Source organism: Mobula birostris, chromosome 2 (genome assembly GCF_030028105.1).
Source record: "Mobula birostris isolate sMobBir1 chromosome 2, sMobBir1.hap1, whole genome shotgun sequence".
Classification (NCBI taxonomy): domain Eukaryota; kingdom Metazoa; phylum Chordata; class Chondrichthyes; order Myliobatiformes; family Myliobatidae; genus Mobula; species Mobula birostris.
In genome coordinates, this window is record NC_092371.1 from 81,911,009 (window position 1) to 81,929,498 (window position 18,490).

An 18,490-nucleotide genomic window follows, 5' to 3' on the forward strand; every position below is an offset into this window, starting at 1 on the left:
AGTAGAGCTTGATAATTGGTGTGTTAATGGAATGGGTTAGTGATGCTGAAGTAAATGATCAGTGATGCTTTTGTTGAATGATGGAAAAGGCTTGCTTCTATTTATGCATATTTGGATTTTCGGAAAGTAACAGATGTAGTGTCATAGAAACATAGAAATCTACAGCACATTACAGGCCCTTCAGCCCACAGTGTTGTGTTGACCATATAACCCACTCTTAAAAACTGCCTAGAATTTCCCTACTGCACAGCTCTATTTTTCTAAGCTCCATGTACCTATCTAAGAGTCTCTTAAAAGACCCTATTGTATCTGCCTCTACAACTGCCGTTGGCAGTGCATTCCACCAACGGAAAAACTTGCCTCTGACATCCCCCTTGTACCTACTTCCAAGCACCTTAAAACTGTTCTATAAGGTTGTTAAGTATAATTAGGTCTCTTGGAATTGGGAGATTGAATAAGAATTCAATCAAGCCAGAAAATAGACGGGGGGGAAATAGAGATGGTCAACTAGTTTACTTTGGCTTGATTTGGTTGTGGGAGTGTATGCAGTCTTTGTGAGGCTGAAATTGTAATGTAGTATAGATCTATGGATGCAATCAGTATGGTTTCCCAGGTGATTTTTATTTCAGTTTGGTGATAACCATTGTATAGATAGACACCACTCTTTCTTTCATTCACCCAATGTTGGAGGTTCTAGCTGGTGTTCTTTAAAATTAGCAGTCCAGTGAAGGACAAGGAAGCAGAATCCTGTCAGTTTTTCATCTATCCCTGTTATTAAACATTAGACAGTATTGTTCTGCATCCCTTTTGTTTGGAAAAGCATTTAATTATGAAACTGCATGAGAAAACAGTCTAATACTATTACATAAGTGGAAATGATTGCTTTGATAATCCTTACTTTATTTTCCTTTTCCTTAATGTGTGTGGATGTTGAGCTTAGTTCTGTTGACAACCACTTGATTAACTTCACTGTCAAAGACCCAAAGAAGCAGTTGTTGTTTTTCCTGACAATTGCCAGTAGAGGCAAATAAAAGACAATTGAACTCCTATATGTGCGATCTATCCACCTATTCCAGTTGCAGTATTGTGACATGATTATGGAAATGTAAGACCAGAAACAACTGAGAATGTATTCTTTTAAATATAAAGATATTTGTAGGTTTTAATGCAGCTATTCATTGTGGAGTTGCACACTTTAATAGGAATAATTTCTTTATAAAGGGAAGATGATCCAGCTTGGGACCAAGAAATCAGAGATGATGTAATTGAAGAATGCAATAAGCATGGAGGAGTAATTCACATATTTGTGGATAAAAATTCACCCCAGGTGAGTAGTCTTTCCTTGTTAGGTTTTCTGTTGCAAAGGCTTTCTGCATTTTGTTCTGTTGTGAAATTCCTCTGAGTGGTACCACTGAAGGACCAATGGTTAACTGCAGGGAATGAAATGGGGATGTTAGAAATCCATTTTGAAAGGAACATGCCACACCTTTTCTGCCAACATGCTTTTAGTAAGCACTCGACTGAGCAGATCCTTTTACACTACAGTCAACTAGAAGACCTTTTTCACTTTGAAATTCCAGGATTTCGTAGTGTACATCTAATCCCAATTTTGTACCTCCTGCCTTCCAAAGTAATTTTCTTTTTTGATACACAAGTCCTCTCCAGGTTATAACATGATTCCATTTCTGAAAGCTGGTCATAACCTGGACGATTTGCAGGTCAGAAACGTGGCCACCTGGCAATATATTTAAAATGAAAACTTTAGGCGCCCAGGGGCAATGTGTAATTAAACCAAGATACTCAGTTATCAAGTTACAGCACAACAACAGGCTAATCTGTCCCACTATCTCCCACTCATTTGTGTGTATTGACTATACATAAGTTGGGCCTTCATAACCTTCTGTGCAGTTTGTATTTTCCCTTTGTGACTTTGGGGTTCCTCTGGGTACTCCAGTTTCCTCCAGAATACAAAGATGTGAATTGCCAGGTAAATTAGCCAAAGTAGAACGTTTAGTGTAGTTGAATGGTGGAATCTACAGTAAATTCAATCATTTCACCCACACACTGGCTAGAATTAGCATAATAAAGTGCTTGACAGCACAGATTTGGTGAGCCAGTCTTGTTTTTTTGCTGTATTACTGACCTAAGCATATACTTGTTAACGGTTTAATGCAAATATACTTTGTCAAGGCTTTCAAACAGATTTTCCCCCCTCCATTTTTAGGGAAACGTCTACGTGAAATGTCCTACTATTGCTGCTGCTGCTGCAGCCGTTGGCGCCTTACACGGAAGGTGGTTTGCTGGTAGGTATTATTTAAATTATGCTAAAATTGAACATATGGGCCGGTTTTTTTTCAAGCCATTTTAAATCTTCACTAATTTTCAGGCATATGCTGAAATTCCACCAAATAGTTGAGAAATTTTAAATTTATTAAAGGCTAAAATTGGTAATGGTGAAATTATTGTTGTGAACATTCATTTAGTTCACTATTACCCTTTTGGGTGGGGGGGTGGAGATGGGCTTCTACCAAAGGAGGTGCAAGGTGCTCCTACCCTCCACTAGCTTACAGGTCATTCTTAGGCAGGGTGTACTACCTGCTTAGCCCCCCAATCAGGGTCCGGTGAAGCCATGGGAACAGGTCGTGGATGGTCATATGAGCAGCTAGTGCATATCACAAGTTCTGGTTATGCGACCTTCGACGCCAGGCAGACAATCTGTGAAGAGTATTGATAATTTCTGAGGTCACCTGTCTGGTAAAGATACTGTCCAGAAGAAGGCAATGGCAAATGACTTCTGTAGAAAAATTTGCCAAGAGCAGTCATGGTTGTCATGGTTGTGGAAAGACTATGATTGTCCTTTGGTAGCTCTGACTTGTAACATGACTCCCGACCCATTGAAAGGGCATTGTTCAGTGCCATTTGAAATGAATGTTCGGCTGTGTAATTAAGGCTTTAAATAACAATGGCTGGCCTTGTTAGTAAGTTCTAGTGTGTGTGTGTGTTTTTTTTTGGGGGTGGGGGAGATCAGCCCTTCCATTTAAGTTATTTGGATATTTTCACTTTTTGAAATAATTCAATGTTAATAGATGAGGGCTGTTTGGCTTTATAAGGAAATACTTGAGTTCCAGTAAGATGTCTGCTTATACTTTTTATTTCTCTGCATATTGTGAAATGCTGACTTTGGGAGCAGCCCCTTTCAATATGTCGCAGCTAAATTGAATCTTTTCGTTTGAGCTATAACATTTACCTTGAGGCAAAATTTGTTCCAACTAGGATTTAATTCTGCATCTTCCTGATTGATTTCTTAGTGGCTGCCAATGTAAGTCTGGAATGTAACTTTTCTTTCATAGGAAAAATGATCACCGCAGCGTATGTGCCACTTCCAACCTACCACAACCTCTTCCCAGACTCGATGACAACCACCCAGCTGCTGACTCCAGCAAGACGATAGGAGCTGGAAGGGAATTGAAATTCCAAGCAACTTGGAGAATGTGGACAATTACACAGTGGTTGCCTGTACAAATGACACAAGTGGAAAGTATTGTGGGAAAACTCTTACAACTCCCAGTGGACTTCAGACAAATGTTTTTTTTTCAATCTTGCCAAGCCCTAGTGGAAGGAAAATAAAATGGCAGAAGTAGATTTACACAAATGCCCTAAGGCTGTTTTATTTTGATTTTGGTGCAGTGTACCACATTTTGACTACACAATAACAGTGATAATCGGATCGGGAAAAAAAGAAGAAAGCCTGCAATATTGAAAGATGGTGTGCATCTTTCCTGGGGTTTTGAACTTCTGTTGTTCCTGTGATAAGACTACTACAGTCAAGTAGACTATAGAGGTAGCACTGCACTCTTGTTACCCATTTTAAGTTACATATTTTGTTGATTTTGGTGCTCTTCTGATGGAACTTCACGGATGAGCATTTTTAAATATCAGTTTATAAATTTTGTGAAGATACTTATTGCATAAAAGTGAGTTATTGGAAAAGGTAATCTTTCAATAGGTAGGTTGCAGCTCTTGTTGAATTAAAGACCACACAGTAAATACTCAGACCACTGATCGTTCACCGCATTTGTTCTGCTGATATGTGGAATTCCAGTCAATTTCAATAAGGGTGAGTGACCATGAAACCATCTGAAGGCAAGTTATGTGGAGTGTTATGACATGAGTTTACATACATCGGAGACTGGGGATCTAGAGAACGAGAGAGACAGAAACCCAGTTAAGCTTAAGAATAACTGGAAAAGTGGCCATACCAGATTTTTTCTTCAGTTGTTGCTGGTGATCTCATTACTGACGATTTTTAATTGAGGAATCCATAGCTGATGTTCATGCTAACGTGCAGAAAATTAAATTTGTAGCAATTGTGGATTTGGCTACTTACCATTCCAAAAGTTAGTTGGAGTGGTGTTCTATATCAGTATCGGTCTAGGGCTAAAGATCACCGTGCCTAGTTCTGGAAAGTGTTAATACTAGGTTTGGCTAGTATTATGACCAAAGTTTGGATATTCATTAATGGCAAACTGCAAAACGTATGGAGTTCTAAATAATCTTTCTGTACAGTTGGCCTCTAGTTGACATTTTCAGATTAAAGCTTATTGTATATACAGTTTGCCTTATTTGGTCCATTGTCAATGCTAATCTTCACTTTCACCCACCCCACCCAGAATGAACTTTCCTTATGTAAATATAGTGATGTGTTATCCTTGTGCTTCCATAGGATCTAGGCCAGACAAACTTAATTTTACCATTTGAATAAAAAGTCTGAACATTTGGCTGAATAAAGATGGGTGTAAGAGCAAAATATATAAAGTCCACAATGTGCTAACTGAGGAATGAAACTCTAACATCAAGCAAGTTGAAAGGAATCGGCTAACAGCTTCAAGCCTGAGTTTCGCCTCTTGGACTTAATTGAGATATTACTACCCAATGTTTCTAATTGAAGGAATTGGGAGGTTGTTGTCACTTCATTAGTTGACTACATAATCTGTCTTAAATTTGAGGGTTTCTCAATAAATTGCATGTTCATTCTTGTTTTTTTTTTAAAGCAATTGTCAATAAGATGAAAGCCAATTATATTCACTTTCAGTGCATCTTCTATTGGATATTAATTACACATAAGCAGAGTCTTTAATTATATGTATTTAGAGCCCTAGGCCAGTTTAATAGTTGTTATTGCCTTTGATATAGAAAGTGTTCTGTCAGGGAGGAAAAACAACACTTTGGAAAGTTAGTTAATAACAATGTCTTTATAAATGCACACTAAAAAAAATTGCATCAAGGGTAACAGTAATTTTGTCTGGCCGTGCGTGGTGTTTCTTGCTGTTTCTTTAAGCTCTGTGAGCTCCAGAGTGTAAACATTACCTAATTTTTTTCCCCTTCTGTAGTGTGATTCAAAAACAGCCTGGTATTTCTATTCAAAAGTAAGGATTTTGTAATTGGTACAAATTTTGTATAAAAAAATGCAAAATCATTCAATAAATAAAAGAAAAATCACTTGGGGAAAATCTGAATTTTGTTTCTGATATTAGTGGGTATATTCAAGTTCCCTTGGGCATTTTAATCTTTTCATTTGCATAGGCATTCATACCTTTCAGGCTTTCGGCAATGCGATCCAAGCTCAGCAGACCCAAGAGACAACAAATATTGGATTCTATAGCAAAAAAAAGTGCCGGTGGAACTCTGAGGGTCAGGCAGCATCTGTGGAGGCAAAATGCTATCATCATAGGTGACAACAAGGCTGTATCCATTACAAAAGCCCTCTCCACCATTGAGCACATCCGCATGAAACATCACAAGAAAGTATCCTTCATGAAGGACCTGTGCCACCAGGTTCAGAACCAGTTATACCCCTCAATCATTTGGCTCTTGAACCAGAGGGGATAAATTCACTCAACTTCTCTTGCCCTGTCGCTGAACTATTCCCACAACCTATGGATTCACTTTCAAGGACCCTTCACCTTGTTCTTTATTGGTTATCATTTCTTTTATTTTTTTGCACATTGGTTGTGGTCTTGTATCCATTCTTTTGTCCCTTGTATTGACTGTGATTGCAAGAAAATGAATCTTGAGGGTTTGTAGATGGTGATGTATGTGTACTTTGATAATTTGAACTTGAACTCTGACCTTCGAACAGAAATACTATCCGTAGATATTGCCTTACCTGCTGAGTGCCTCCAGCATTTTGAGTATGTTGCCCTGGATTTCCAGGCTCTTGTGTCTTGTGTTAGGATTACAAATAGAATTGATGTCTTTCAGTATACTTGTTATGGGTGTCCTTGTTTTATCTCAAAATTTCTAAAGCAAGTAGGTTAATGCTTAAAAGCTGCCTTATAAGATTAATCTTCAGATGCACAATAGTCAAAAGATAAAATACTGATGCACACTTCTTAAAATTTGAATTGACCCATATTACCAGTCAGATTTTACAGCATTGAAAATATGAGATGCTCAATGGCTCAATTGTAAAGAGCAATCATATTTGAAGGTTATAAAAATGGGGAAGATATGGCCAAAAGGCTTGTAATGTAACTTTTTAAATAGTCCCTGAGCATCCAATGAACTATAGTTAATCTCACTGCCATTCTGCCAACTTGGGGTCCATGGATGTCTTAATGGTATTGGTCCATTGCATTAAAGAAGGGTTGGGAACTCCTGTCCTATATGATCTTAACAATTGGTTAGCAGCCACTATTTCAGCTTGACATCTTTTTTTAGATTGTGTTTCTAGTTCAAGAGTGCCAGAAAATCAGTAATATAAAATCTTTGATTCCCAGCATTCCTTCACAATCCATTGGTTGATTTGGATTCTTCTGCAATTAGAATATCCCTTCGTGTCTTGATACATGGTGTTAAGTGTTAAACAGTTTTTGACTTTGAATGTTCAGGTGTCAGGGGATGCAGGCTTGCTGTTTAATTGCCTTGAAGGTAGTGGTGAGGTACCATCTTGAGTTAACTGCAGTCCTCTCTATTGGTATACCTGTGTAATGGTGAAAGAATAAACCTGAGATTCTGCAAATGCTGAAAGAACAGTGTAGCTCAAAATGCTGGAGGAGCTCAGCAGGTGAGGCAGCATCTATGGAAAAGAACAGTGTTGACATTTCAGTCCAAGGCCTTTACTTTCCAGTCCTTATATAAACACTCCGACCAAAATGTCAACCCTTTATTCCTTTCCATAGATGCTACCTGACTGTTGAGTTCCTCCAGCATTTTGGTGAAAGAATGATTTCCAAATTTGCTTGGTATATGGCCGGATGGTATGCAGTCTGTTGATTCTTCATAGAATTAAACAGCATGAACACCATTTTCATGTCAAATTTAATGCCCATCAATACTGAATCAGATGTTCCTTAAGTAGTGTTATTGTTCTCTGGTATATTCCTGATAGAAATACCACGTGGATAAAATTTACCTTTCCTTTAAAGTCCTCCCTCCCACCTTGAACTGATGCCCTCTAGACACCCCTACAACCCCAGGTAGATTGGCTTTCTACCTAACTGAATTTTATATAAAGTAGAAAAGCTGTAGTACTGGGCAGTTGCACTCTCTTGACCTTGGAAGTCCAGGTCCAGTAGTATGAGTAGTCTTCCTTAGTTTCAGTGAATGACCATGACTTCCTCTGCCCCGTCATGCCCTTTGCTCTCCATAACAGTTGCTGGCTGTTGGACCTCTCCGAGGGTTTCATCCACCGAGTCTGCTGGAGCTGGCTCTGCATATGAGGGCATGTACGTACCTTTCTCACCAGAGTATAAGAGCTGCCAGCTATCCATACCTGGTGACGTATCCATGCCTGTCGAAGTGGTGAAGCGGGACATGGTCACTATAGTGAAATCGTTTCATCTTCACTCCAGGTCATTTCTGGCATCTCCAAGCCTGAATACTTGAAATTGCAGTGTGCAAAAACAGTTCCAAATTTTCATACTGCTCTTCAACTATCAGTGACAAGAATCACTGCTGTTTGAATGCAAAAATATGCAACGTGTTATTTAGAAACTGTATGCTACAATGTAGTGTCTTAACAGCTTCGCAAGTGCATGCGACTAACACTAGTTCAGCATCAGTCTCCTGTCCCAATTAAGTGGCATAGTGACCCAAATAAACAAAGGAAATTCCAGCTATTTTCTCAATAGTTTTTGTTCTTGGGTAAGAGTTGTCCCAAATAAAGCCGCTGCCCAGGTAACTGATGGCCCAATTAACCGGAATCCACTGTACCTGTTGTAGTCACCTCTAATCCTCTCGAGAGAAAGAGCCTCAAGTATCTCCTTACAATTCACCAGCCAGGGAACGTCCTTGCAAATCTTTGTGCTTTCGGCTTGATCATGCCTTTCCATAGATTGGGAAGTAGTGAATGTAAAACCCTTAATTAAAGGAGAGAGAAAATGGTGAACTATTGAAAAGTTAGCCTTGTATTGGTAGTGGCTTCTTAGGAGATACCCTTCCCCACACTAGCAAATTGAGTATTACATCACACTCCTTGTAAATGGTAGACATCAGCATGTTAGGTGATGTGTGACACATGCAGTCTCTTGCCTGTTCAATCTGCAGTACTTGTGGATGGTACAGTAAAATGTCAGGCCAATTGTGACCCTCAGGCTATTGATAGAAGGTCAAGGGCAGTTGTACGGCTTCCAGGATCAAAATAAGGATTTATTATCACTGGTGTAGGTTGTGAATTTATTGTGGCAGATTTACAGTGCAATACATGAAAAGAAACATCATTATAATAAGATAAAATGGGTAGTGCAAAAAAAGCAAAATTCATGGACAGTTCATAAATCCAATTGCAGAGAAGTTGTTCATCCTGAAATGTTAGTGTCTTCACACTGTGTCTCCTTCATGATGGTAGTAAGGAGAAGAGGCTATATCCTGTATAGTGAAGGTCTTTAATGTTGAATGCTGCCTTCTTGAAGCACCTCCTTTTGAAGATGTCCATTATGGAGCTGATGATGATGGATAGAGGGGCAAGTGCCACTTACAATTTCATATCTGTGTGATGGGTAGGTTTTGCTACATTCAGGCAAGGGAAGAATTCAATATTGTTACCGATGCTCACAATGGAAGGAAAGTAATTTTAGCAGCTGAACATAATCAGACCTGGGGAATTCCTGCAGTAATCTCCAGGGGCTGGGATGATTGACCATCAACCACCACAACCATGTTCTATGTGTAAAGTATGTCTCCAAAGACTGTAGGTTTTCTTTTAATGTCCACTCATTCGGGAGCATTACTGTCAAGGGAAATCACCCTCACCTCAATCCTGGAATTCTGCGTGTTGATCTACGTTTGGACTAAGGTTGTGATTAGGTCTGGAGCAAATGGGCTGGGCAATACCCAAACAGCCTGGGTATGTGCTGGGAGCAGTCCACAAGTGTCGCCCCATTTCTGGACCCTGAATGTAGGTCTTTTGTACTGTGGGAGGAAATCAGAAGAACACAGCCAGCGGTGGAAACTGAACCCCCAAGTAGGACCGCAGAGTTCCACTAACTGTTGCTCCACTGTGTTGCCTTTTGTTATGCTAATATTTATTAATCAATGCAACATCCTGGTGAACCTCTTCTGCATCTTCTCAAAGATTCCACGCATGCTGTGACATTAAGACCATAAGATATAGGAGCAGAATTAGCCCATCGACTCTGCTCTGCCATTTCATCATGACTGATCCAATTTTCTGCTCAGCCCCAATCTCCTGACTTCTTCCCGTAACCCTTCATGCCCTGACTGATTAAGAACAACATGCCATACTCCAAATGTGGCCCAACCAAAATTTTATCAGCTGTAACATGACTACTGAAAATATTGACCGATGAAGGTACATGACATACACAACCTTTATCCATTTAAGGTTCAAAATTCAAATTAATTTTATTATCAAAGTACATGTATATCACTATATACTATCCTGAAATTCAGTTTTTTTTTTCTGTGGGCATATTGCAAATCTATATACAGTAACAGAATGGAAGATGAACGAAAAAAATTCATTTCGGTCGAGCGCCTCCGCTTCTTCCGCCACAACAGACAGTAGCCACCCACTTCAACTCTGCTTCCCAGTCCCATTCAGATATGTCCATACATGGCCTCCTCTACTGCCATGATGAGGCTAAACTCAGGTTGGAGGAGCAACACCTCATATACCGTCTAGGTAGCCTCCAGCCCCTTGGTATGAACATAGAATTCTCCCGGTAATTCCCTCCCCCTCTCTTCCCCTATCCCTATTTCACTCTGCCCCTCCCCCAGCTGCCTATCACCTCCCTCATGGTTCTGCCTCCTTCTACTACCCATTGTGTTTTCCTCTATTCCTTCTTCACCTTTCCTGCCTATCACCTCCCTGCCTCCCCTCCCCCACCCCTTTATCTTTCCCCTTACTGGTTTTTCACCTGGAACCTACCAGCCTTCTCCTTCCCACCCTCCCCCCACCTTCTTTATAGGGCCTCTGCCCCTTCCCTCTTCAGTCCTAACGAAGGGTTCCGGCCCGAAACGTTGACTGATCTTTTCCACGGATGCTGCCCGACCTGCTGAGTTCCTCCAGCGTGTTGTGAGTGTTGCTTTGACCCCAGCATCTGCGGAGTATTTTAATGTGAACAAAAAAAATTCCTAGTGCAGAAGAGAATAACCTGCAAATGCAAATATAAATAATGAGAACACTTATGTTGTGACCTTTAGGGACATATGGGCTTGCTCCCAAAGAACATTCCAATTTTTGTGTTATTCATTTGCAAACTTATTAATCAGACCACCTGCAATTTTGTCATTGGGATTGTTACACGTGACAATAGTAGAACCAATTCCAAGTTGGCCAATACTTTCCCCCTCCACTGGAGCAGCTGGAGCTGTTTAGCACTTACCACAACACTTCTGTTAGCACCTCTAACACCCCAATTACCCACCCAGCCAACAATTTAATCCCCACACTACGTTGAGCTCACCCCTCCCGAGCTGTCATCTTCATCCTGGCCGTAGTTCCCCTCGCAGATTCTATTCACCCGTTCAGCCGTAGGGTTAAAATGTCAGTTGTCTACCTCTCTCCCGGAAATATTTAATGGATCCTTTATTTCAAGTTGCTAATATTTATTGATTATTTATTTATTCTCATGACGTTGGTGTTTTTCTTTTGATTTTGTATTTGCAGTTTGTCATTGGTTGTCCGTCTTGTGTGTGGATTTCATTGATGCTTCTTTGTATTTACTGTGAATGGCAAGCTCAGTGTTGTATATGGACTTTGATACATTTACTTTAAAGCCGAGTTTAAAAGTTCCGTTTTTCTCCCACAACAGTGCGTCTCACGTCATCGTCGCGGCACCGTGGTGATGTCATTTCCGTTGTCAGGGTGAAGGGTCGTGCAGGGTTTCCGCTCAGGGCTGTGGGGTGGATGACCGAGTGTTTTCGGTTGCGGTTGGCGATGTTGTGTGGGCGCTCCGTTCGGGCGTGGTCCGCCGTCCGGGCCGCCGGGTGTCGGCGGTTCGGTGTAGCTGTCGGCCGCAGGGAGGCTGCTGGACAAGGTGAGCTTGGTGGGGGTTGGGGTGGGGGAAGGGATGAGGGAGGGCTGTGGTAGCGAGCAGTAGGGGTGAGGGTGGGGAGTGGATGGGAGCAGGTGGGGGGGGGGAGAACCATTTTTAAATCGCATCCGTTGTGCGTGCGTTCGAAAACAGTTTTTTTGTCACTGATAGTTGGTGAGAAATAAGTAGTAAGACAATTCTGAACTGCTTTGCTCACCGCGGTTTCAAGCTTTCAGGCTTGCAGATGCTAGAAATTGAAAATGAAACAATTTCACTTCAGCAAGTTCGGAATTTGAAAATATTTGAAGATAATCATCTTGAATGTTACAATGAAAAAGAAGATTTGGAGGCAAATAATTGTATGAAGGCAGTCCATCATCTGTTCCTTTACAGTTGATCAAGAGAACACAGCAGCATATGTTGGATGAATTCTTCCACTGATAACTATTAGGAACTAATGAGGCATCTGTTAGTCTTGTGAGACCATGAATCTGCACCTGGAAAGTCTTCACTCTCCAGGGCGCGAGCCTGGGTAAGGTTGTATGAAAGACCAGCAGTTGCCCATGCTGCAAGTCTCCCCTCTCCATGAGAACGATGGGCAAGGGCCAATACAGCTTGGCACCGGTGTCATCGCAGAGCACTGTGTGGTTAAGTGCCTTGCTCAAGGACACAACACGCTGCCTTGGCTGGGGCTCGAACTCACGACCTTCAGGTTGCTAGTTGAGTGCCTTAACCACTTGACCACGTGCCCACACTAGGAACTAATACAGTTTTATAGTACTGTTGTAGTACTGATAGTGTTATAATTTGTTCTGTATTTCACTTAGATGCATGATTTGTTACTCATTTAAACAACGATTAGTTTTTTTTTAATGCAGTTTTAATTATTTCATGAAACTTGGGCTAATAACATTTGCCAGGAATGTTTTCATTAATCAAAAACAAAAATTGGAAGTTTGAAGATCAGATACCATCATAGTTCAAAGTAAATTTTATTATCAGAGTGCATACATGTCACCACATACAACCCTGAGATTTCTTTTCTTTCTTAGCAAATCTATAGAACAGTAACTGTAAACAGGATCTATAAACTGTAAACATCAAACTGTAAACAAACTATGCAGATAATAAATAGCAATATAATGAGCATGAAATACCTAGATGAGAATCCTTAAATGAGTGTAGTTCTGGAGCCCGATAGCTGAGGTGTAGTAACTGTTCTTGAACCTGGTGGTGCATGTCCTGAACAGAAAAGAGCATGGCCGAGGTGGTGAGGATCTTCAATGATGGATGTTGCTTTATTATGGTAACCATAAACGATGCCGACCAGCGATCTGGTAGTGTTATTCCCATGACCCGCCAGGGAGCTGGGCAGCCACTTAATTGGGTCAAATTGTACGGGTCCCGATGTGTCCTAATTAACCAGAATCCACTGCAATCCAATTTCTTTGCACTTAGCCCATATACCTATCCATGTAGTACTTAAATGTAATAGCTATCTCTACCAGCTCATCAGGCAGATGGGTCCACATATCTACAACCCACTGTTTAAAAAAAAAAGTTGCTCTCAGATTCATTTAAACCTTTCAGCTCTAACCTTAAAATGACATCCTTTAGTTTTCAATTCCCCAACCCTGGCAAAAAATCTTCATGATTTTGTATATCTCTAAGATCACACCTCAGTCTCCTGGGCGTAAAGGCACGTTGTGTTTAACTTCGCTTTACAACTCAGCCTCTGGTGACTCTGAATCAGAGTAACTCAAAAGTACAGATAAACACCTGATTTACTTTCCAAACCTTGAACAGTGGACAATAAACATGGTTCATGTGCAGGAGGGAGATTTGGCTTGTTCTCTACATTTAATCGGTATATTGTTATTATTACTGGAATTGCATTTGAGGCAATGCTGAAAATGAAAATACAAGGTGTTTAAAGGATGTAAAGATAAAGATTAGCTTTATTTGCCATGTCTACTGTATATCAAAACATACAGTGAAATGCAACAGCCAATGCATTACAAATATGTGCTGGGGGCAGCTCACAACTATCACCAGGCTTCTGGCAGCCACACAGCATGCTCACAGCTTACTAGCATGTACTAACCTGTACACGTGTGGAGTGTGTATAGACAGCCCAAAGGACCCACAAGCTCATTAGCGGCTTACTGCCCGTTTAATCACTGACGTTAGGGGGAGCAAGGAATGTCCTTCGACTCCATCTGTATAAAAGAATTCATCAAAACAGTTTTTTTGACCACTCAAGGTTGTTGGCCCAGAGCTGAGCCTGAAGGACTGGTTGACCATTCTTAGTCTGACCTCTACCCTTTGACCCCCTTGGCTGACCCAACCAAGAGCCAAAGTACAAAGTCCTGACTCTAGCCAACATCGCTGTCTAGGTGATTGAAGCAAACAAACCTCCAAACATTCAAATCCTATGACAAGGTCATGGTCCTCTTGGAGGTTAGAGACAGCCGTGAGAATTGAACCCCAATGGCTGTCGCTGTAAACTGTTCAGCTAACTGCAATGCTTCTGTGCTCCTGTGCCTCGTTTTATGCTATTATGCTGCCCTTGTGTACAAAAATCTGTGCAAACCCGAATAACCAGCTGTACTTCACTATTAACTCTGTGTTCTGAACTCTGTAATTATCAAACTCTTATTGCTTTAACAGATGGCAAGGCTTCAAAAGTTCAAGAAAATGCACTCCGCCCTCTGTACTTGGATTTCCAGGCAACAACACCAATGGTACAGATTTTTTATTTGCTTTTTCATTTTTGAGATATGGGTGTCATTAACAATATTAATTGCCCATCCTTGATCCTATGAGAAGGTACCGTGAACTGCTACTTGGATCTGTTAAATTCCTTCTTATGAAGGCATTGCCAAAGTGCTGTTGGTAGGGTGCTCCAGGGAAGTGATATATTTTGAACTCAGTATAGTGTGAATGGAAGGAAGGAAGGCAGGCTCGTTTTGCTGTTGTTACTGTTCTGATGAACATTGTGGATACGCTGTGTTGGTATCAGAATGTGTGGCAACACTTGCGGACTGCCCCCAGCACATCCTTGGTTTTTCACACAGGCAATACATTTCACTGTATGTTTCAATAAAAGAAAAGGTATGTCGCATCCGGAGCTTCTCCGGTTAGCAGAGGATTTCCCACCACGCCTCTCTGACGTAGTGGGGAACCGTGTATGAGGCAAGTTACAGCAGTAGTTTGCCATTGCCTTCTGCTGGGTGAGTTTCCAAACAGATCACCAGCTCATACCTCAGCACGGATGGAAAGCGTGCAGGGGAGCCGGCTGGATTCGAACTCGGGACCTTTTGTCCTGAAGTCCGACACTGATGCCACTACGCCACCAGCCGGGTCTACGTTTCAATACCATGTGATAAATATATCTGAATCTGGGTGGTGTTCCATTATATTCCTAACTTGTTCCTTGTTTGTGGTGGAAAGTCTTTGTTGGTGTCAACAGGTGAGACACTCACTGCAGGATACCTTGCCTCTGACTTGCTCTTGTAGCTATGGCATTTGTGTTGTTCTGCACTGTGGTACCCTGAAAGTGTTGAAAGGAGACTCAGTGATGGGAGGGCAAATGAATGTCAAGCATTTCAGTTGGAATCCTGTTGGGAGCTGCTCGTTGTATCACATGTACATCCAAACATACGGTGAAATGTGTTGTTTACAACCAACATAACCTTAGTAAGTGCTGGGGGCAGCCCGCAAGTGTCACCACACATTCCAGTGCCAACATAAGCCACAACAAGAACAATAAAACAAAACACCGAAACAAGCCCCTTTCCCACCCACTCGCCCTCACACACAGTCAGACCACCGCCAGGACTCCAACCTCCAGTCCTTGGCTCTGGACTCCCAGACTTGTAGATATCAGTGTTCCAACCTCCTCCACTTGGGTGCGGCCTGAAAGTTCCCTAGGTCTTGATCTTGTATATGGAAATGGGAGGGGGACTGACTGGTCAGAAAGCATAGATTTTGCTATCGTGAAAGGAAAGTCACAGGTGAAACAGTTGCAGCTGGTTGGACCTAGGATATTGCCCTGAACTCTTGCCCTATCCCAGGGCTGGGATATTTAACTGCCATAAAGCACAGCCACCTTCCTTCATGTGAGGTATAATTTTACTTATTGGAATGTTTTTCCTTGTATCTTGACAGACTTGAGTTTTATTAGGGCTACTTGATCACTGGCTGATCTAGAGAGCAAAGTGGATGAGAGGTGACTTGATAGAGGTGTAACAAGATGATACGAGACATAGATCGAATGGACAGCCAGAAACATTTTCCCAGAAGAAATGGCTAATACCAGGAGGCATAATTTGAAAATGACTGGAGGAAAGTGTTGGGCGGGCTGTCAGTGTTAATTTTTTAATATATAGTAAGTGATGGATGCATGGAACACTGTGCCAGGGGTGTTATTATAGAGGCAGATACATTAGGAATATTAAAGAAACTTTTGGATAGCCACATGGATGATAGAAAAATGGATGGCTATGTAGGAGGGAAGGGTTTGATTGGTCTTAGAGTAGGTTAAGAGGTTGGCACAACATCGTGGGTCGGACTGTAACATTTTATATTCTAACTTAATTTGGGGGTGCCGCGTCCGACAGCCTAGTTGTTACAGTTGCCCTTAAACCCAAAATTCATTTTCCTCCTCATGAACTTTTCAGTCTGGATCCTAAAATCTTCCTGACCCTTTTGTCTAACATTTTTTAATTTAAGTTTATCATATACCTTTATTAGTCACAGATTTTGCCTCTTTCTGCTTGAATCCTTTTAGTGTGATAACTCTTGTTGAGTATTATAGTCCAATTGTTTTAAAGTCTACCGCAGTTCCTCTCCTGTCTCTTAGCTTGTTTCCCCTGCACATCTTGGAGAATTCCTTCCTCTCAGAGGGTTGTAATTCTTATTTTTGACAGCCTTCTTTTTTATGAGTTCTTTTGAGGTTTCTTTGTTTTGTGGCTGCCTGTAAGGAGACAAATCTCAAATTTGTATAATATATACATAGTTGATAATGTACTTTGAACTTAGTACTATTTAAATTCATGCTGGTTTTGGACCTATGTTCTCATCCTGAAGTTATGAAAGTGCAAAGTATTATTTGTGTTATTACTTTTAATTAACCCTTAGGATCCAAGGGTGTTGGATGCAATGCTCCCTTATCAGGTCAACTACTACGGTAACCCTCATTCAAGAACACATGCATATGGCTGGGAGAGTGAAGCAGCTATGGAGAAAGCAAGAAAGGTAAGCTTTAGAGGTGGTCAATATGTAAATTTAGCATAGAAACAGAAAACCTATGGCACAATACAGGCCCTTCAGCCCATAATGCTGTGCCGAACATGTACTTACTTTAGAAATTACCTAGGGTTACCCATAACCCTCTGTTTTTCTAAGCTCCATGTACCTATCCAGGAATCTCTTAAAAGACCCTATTGTATCCGCCTCCACCACCGTTGCTGATAGCCCATTCCACACACTCACCACTCTCTGCATAAAAAAAAAACTTACCCTTGACATCCCCTCTGTACCTATTTCCAAGCACCTTAAAACTGTGCTTTAAGACGGAGTTTGATAGGCTCTTAATCAGTCAGGATGTCAAAGGTTCCGACGAGAAGGCAGGAGAATGGGGTTGAGAAGGATAATAAATCAGCCATGATGGAATGACAGAGCAGACTTGGTGGGCCAAATGGCTTAATTCTGCTCCTATGTCTTATGGTATTGTGTTCCTCTCAACTCTGCCATGTCCATTCACCTGATAGCTTCTAATTCCGCCAATTCAGTTTGTAATTGGTGCTGCTTCATACACCCAAGCTGAGCACATCAATTTCATCAACTTTGCCTCCAGCTTCCAGCTCTTAAATTCACTTGGTCCATTTCTGGCACTTTTTTCCCTTTTCTTGATTTCTGTCTCTACATAATGTATATGTATTTCTTACTGTAATTTATAGTTTATTATGTATTCCGTTGTAATATTGCCACAAACCACAAAACAAATTTCACAACATATGTTTGTGAAAATAAACCTGATTCTGAATGTTCATTTGACAAAAATATCTAGCCTGAAGGGGTATTGGCAGAGATAAGCAGAGGACTTGTGGGTATGAGAAAGGACAAAGGGACAAGTGGATAGATCTGCTGGAATTCTTCACCAGGATCATTGGAAGCTCCATCATACACTCACCTTCCCCTACACACCCTGACTGTTCCCTGTTTGCCATTCCAATTATGTTCACGTTTCACGGAAGACTGCCCAATGTTCTCCAGCACTGGGTCTCCTCTGTCTGTTCTGTCCTGTCCTTTGCCATCGCATCTCCTCTCCTATCAGATTTCTACTTCTCTAGCCCTTTACCAATCCCAGCCAGCTGGCTTCACCTATCACCTTCTAGCAGTCCTCCTTCTCCTCCCCCCACCTTTTTATTCTGGCATCTTCCTCCTTCCTTTGCAGTCCTGAAGAAGGGTCTCAACTAGAAATGTCAACTGCTTGTTTATTTCCATAGATGCTGCCTGACCTGCTGAGTTCCTCCCGCATGTTGTGTGTGTTGCTCTCTAACTGTGATCCTGTTAAATGTTTGGCTGAAAGTCAATTACATTTGGTACTTGGACTTTGATTTGACTCTGTGCATATTTTCTACTTCATTGGCCTGTAGAAGATTTTAAAAGGCAGATGCAATTTGAGAAAAATAACTAACTCCACCTAACAGTAGTTGCTTTGTGCTTTCCCCAAACCACTTATGATTTCCTTTGACCTTTTATTGTATGTATTGTTAAATCAATCATCAAACTCAGTTTCGTTGGCCTGCTGAACACCCGCTTCGCCTTTCTTCACACTGACCTACTTGAGCATCCATTTTCTATATTTCGGGAGGATTTGTTAGTGCATATCTTACACACGGGCCTTTTTTTTATATATTCATTTTCCTCCCCTAACACTATTTCCTGTTTTGCTGTGACTATAGCATGTTAAATTCTGTCACAGT

General features: G+C 41.2%; 2 protein-coding genes across 4 annotated transcripts in view; both read left to right on the forward strand.

Moving 5' to 3' along the window:
- The window catches only part of rbm39a (RNA binding motif protein 39a), a 42,047-nt gene extending 36,548 nt beyond the window's left edge, over positions 1 to 5,499 (forward strand). For all 3 annotated transcript variants that reach the window (XM_072243992.1, XM_072243973.1, XM_072243983.1), the window contains 3 exons: positions 1,222 to 1,327; positions 2,225 to 2,303; positions 3,351 to 5,499. In XM_072243992.1, coding sequence (XP_072100093.1) covers positions 1,222 to 1,327; positions 2,225 to 2,303; positions 3,351 to 3,451 — 286 coding nt within the window. In that variant the 3' untranslated portion in view covers positions 3,452 to 5,499. The remainder of the gene's footprint in view (positions 1 to 1,221; positions 1,328 to 2,224; positions 2,304 to 3,350) is intronic.
- A 5,814-nt stretch (positions 5,500 to 11,313) lies between these two features.
- nfs1 (NFS1 cysteine desulfurase) overlaps positions 11,314 to 18,490 on the forward strand; it is a 40,733-nt gene continuing 33,556 nt past the window's right edge. Inside the window, exons 1-3 of the mRNA XM_072244005.1 lie at positions 11,314 to 11,501; positions 14,169 to 14,242; positions 16,641 to 16,757. Of these exons, the coding sequence (XP_072100106.1) occupies positions 11,372 to 11,501; positions 14,169 to 14,242; positions 16,641 to 16,757 (321 nt within the window). The 5' untranslated portion in view covers positions 11,314 to 11,371. The remainder of the gene's footprint in view (positions 11,502 to 14,168; positions 14,243 to 16,640; positions 16,758 to 18,490) is intronic.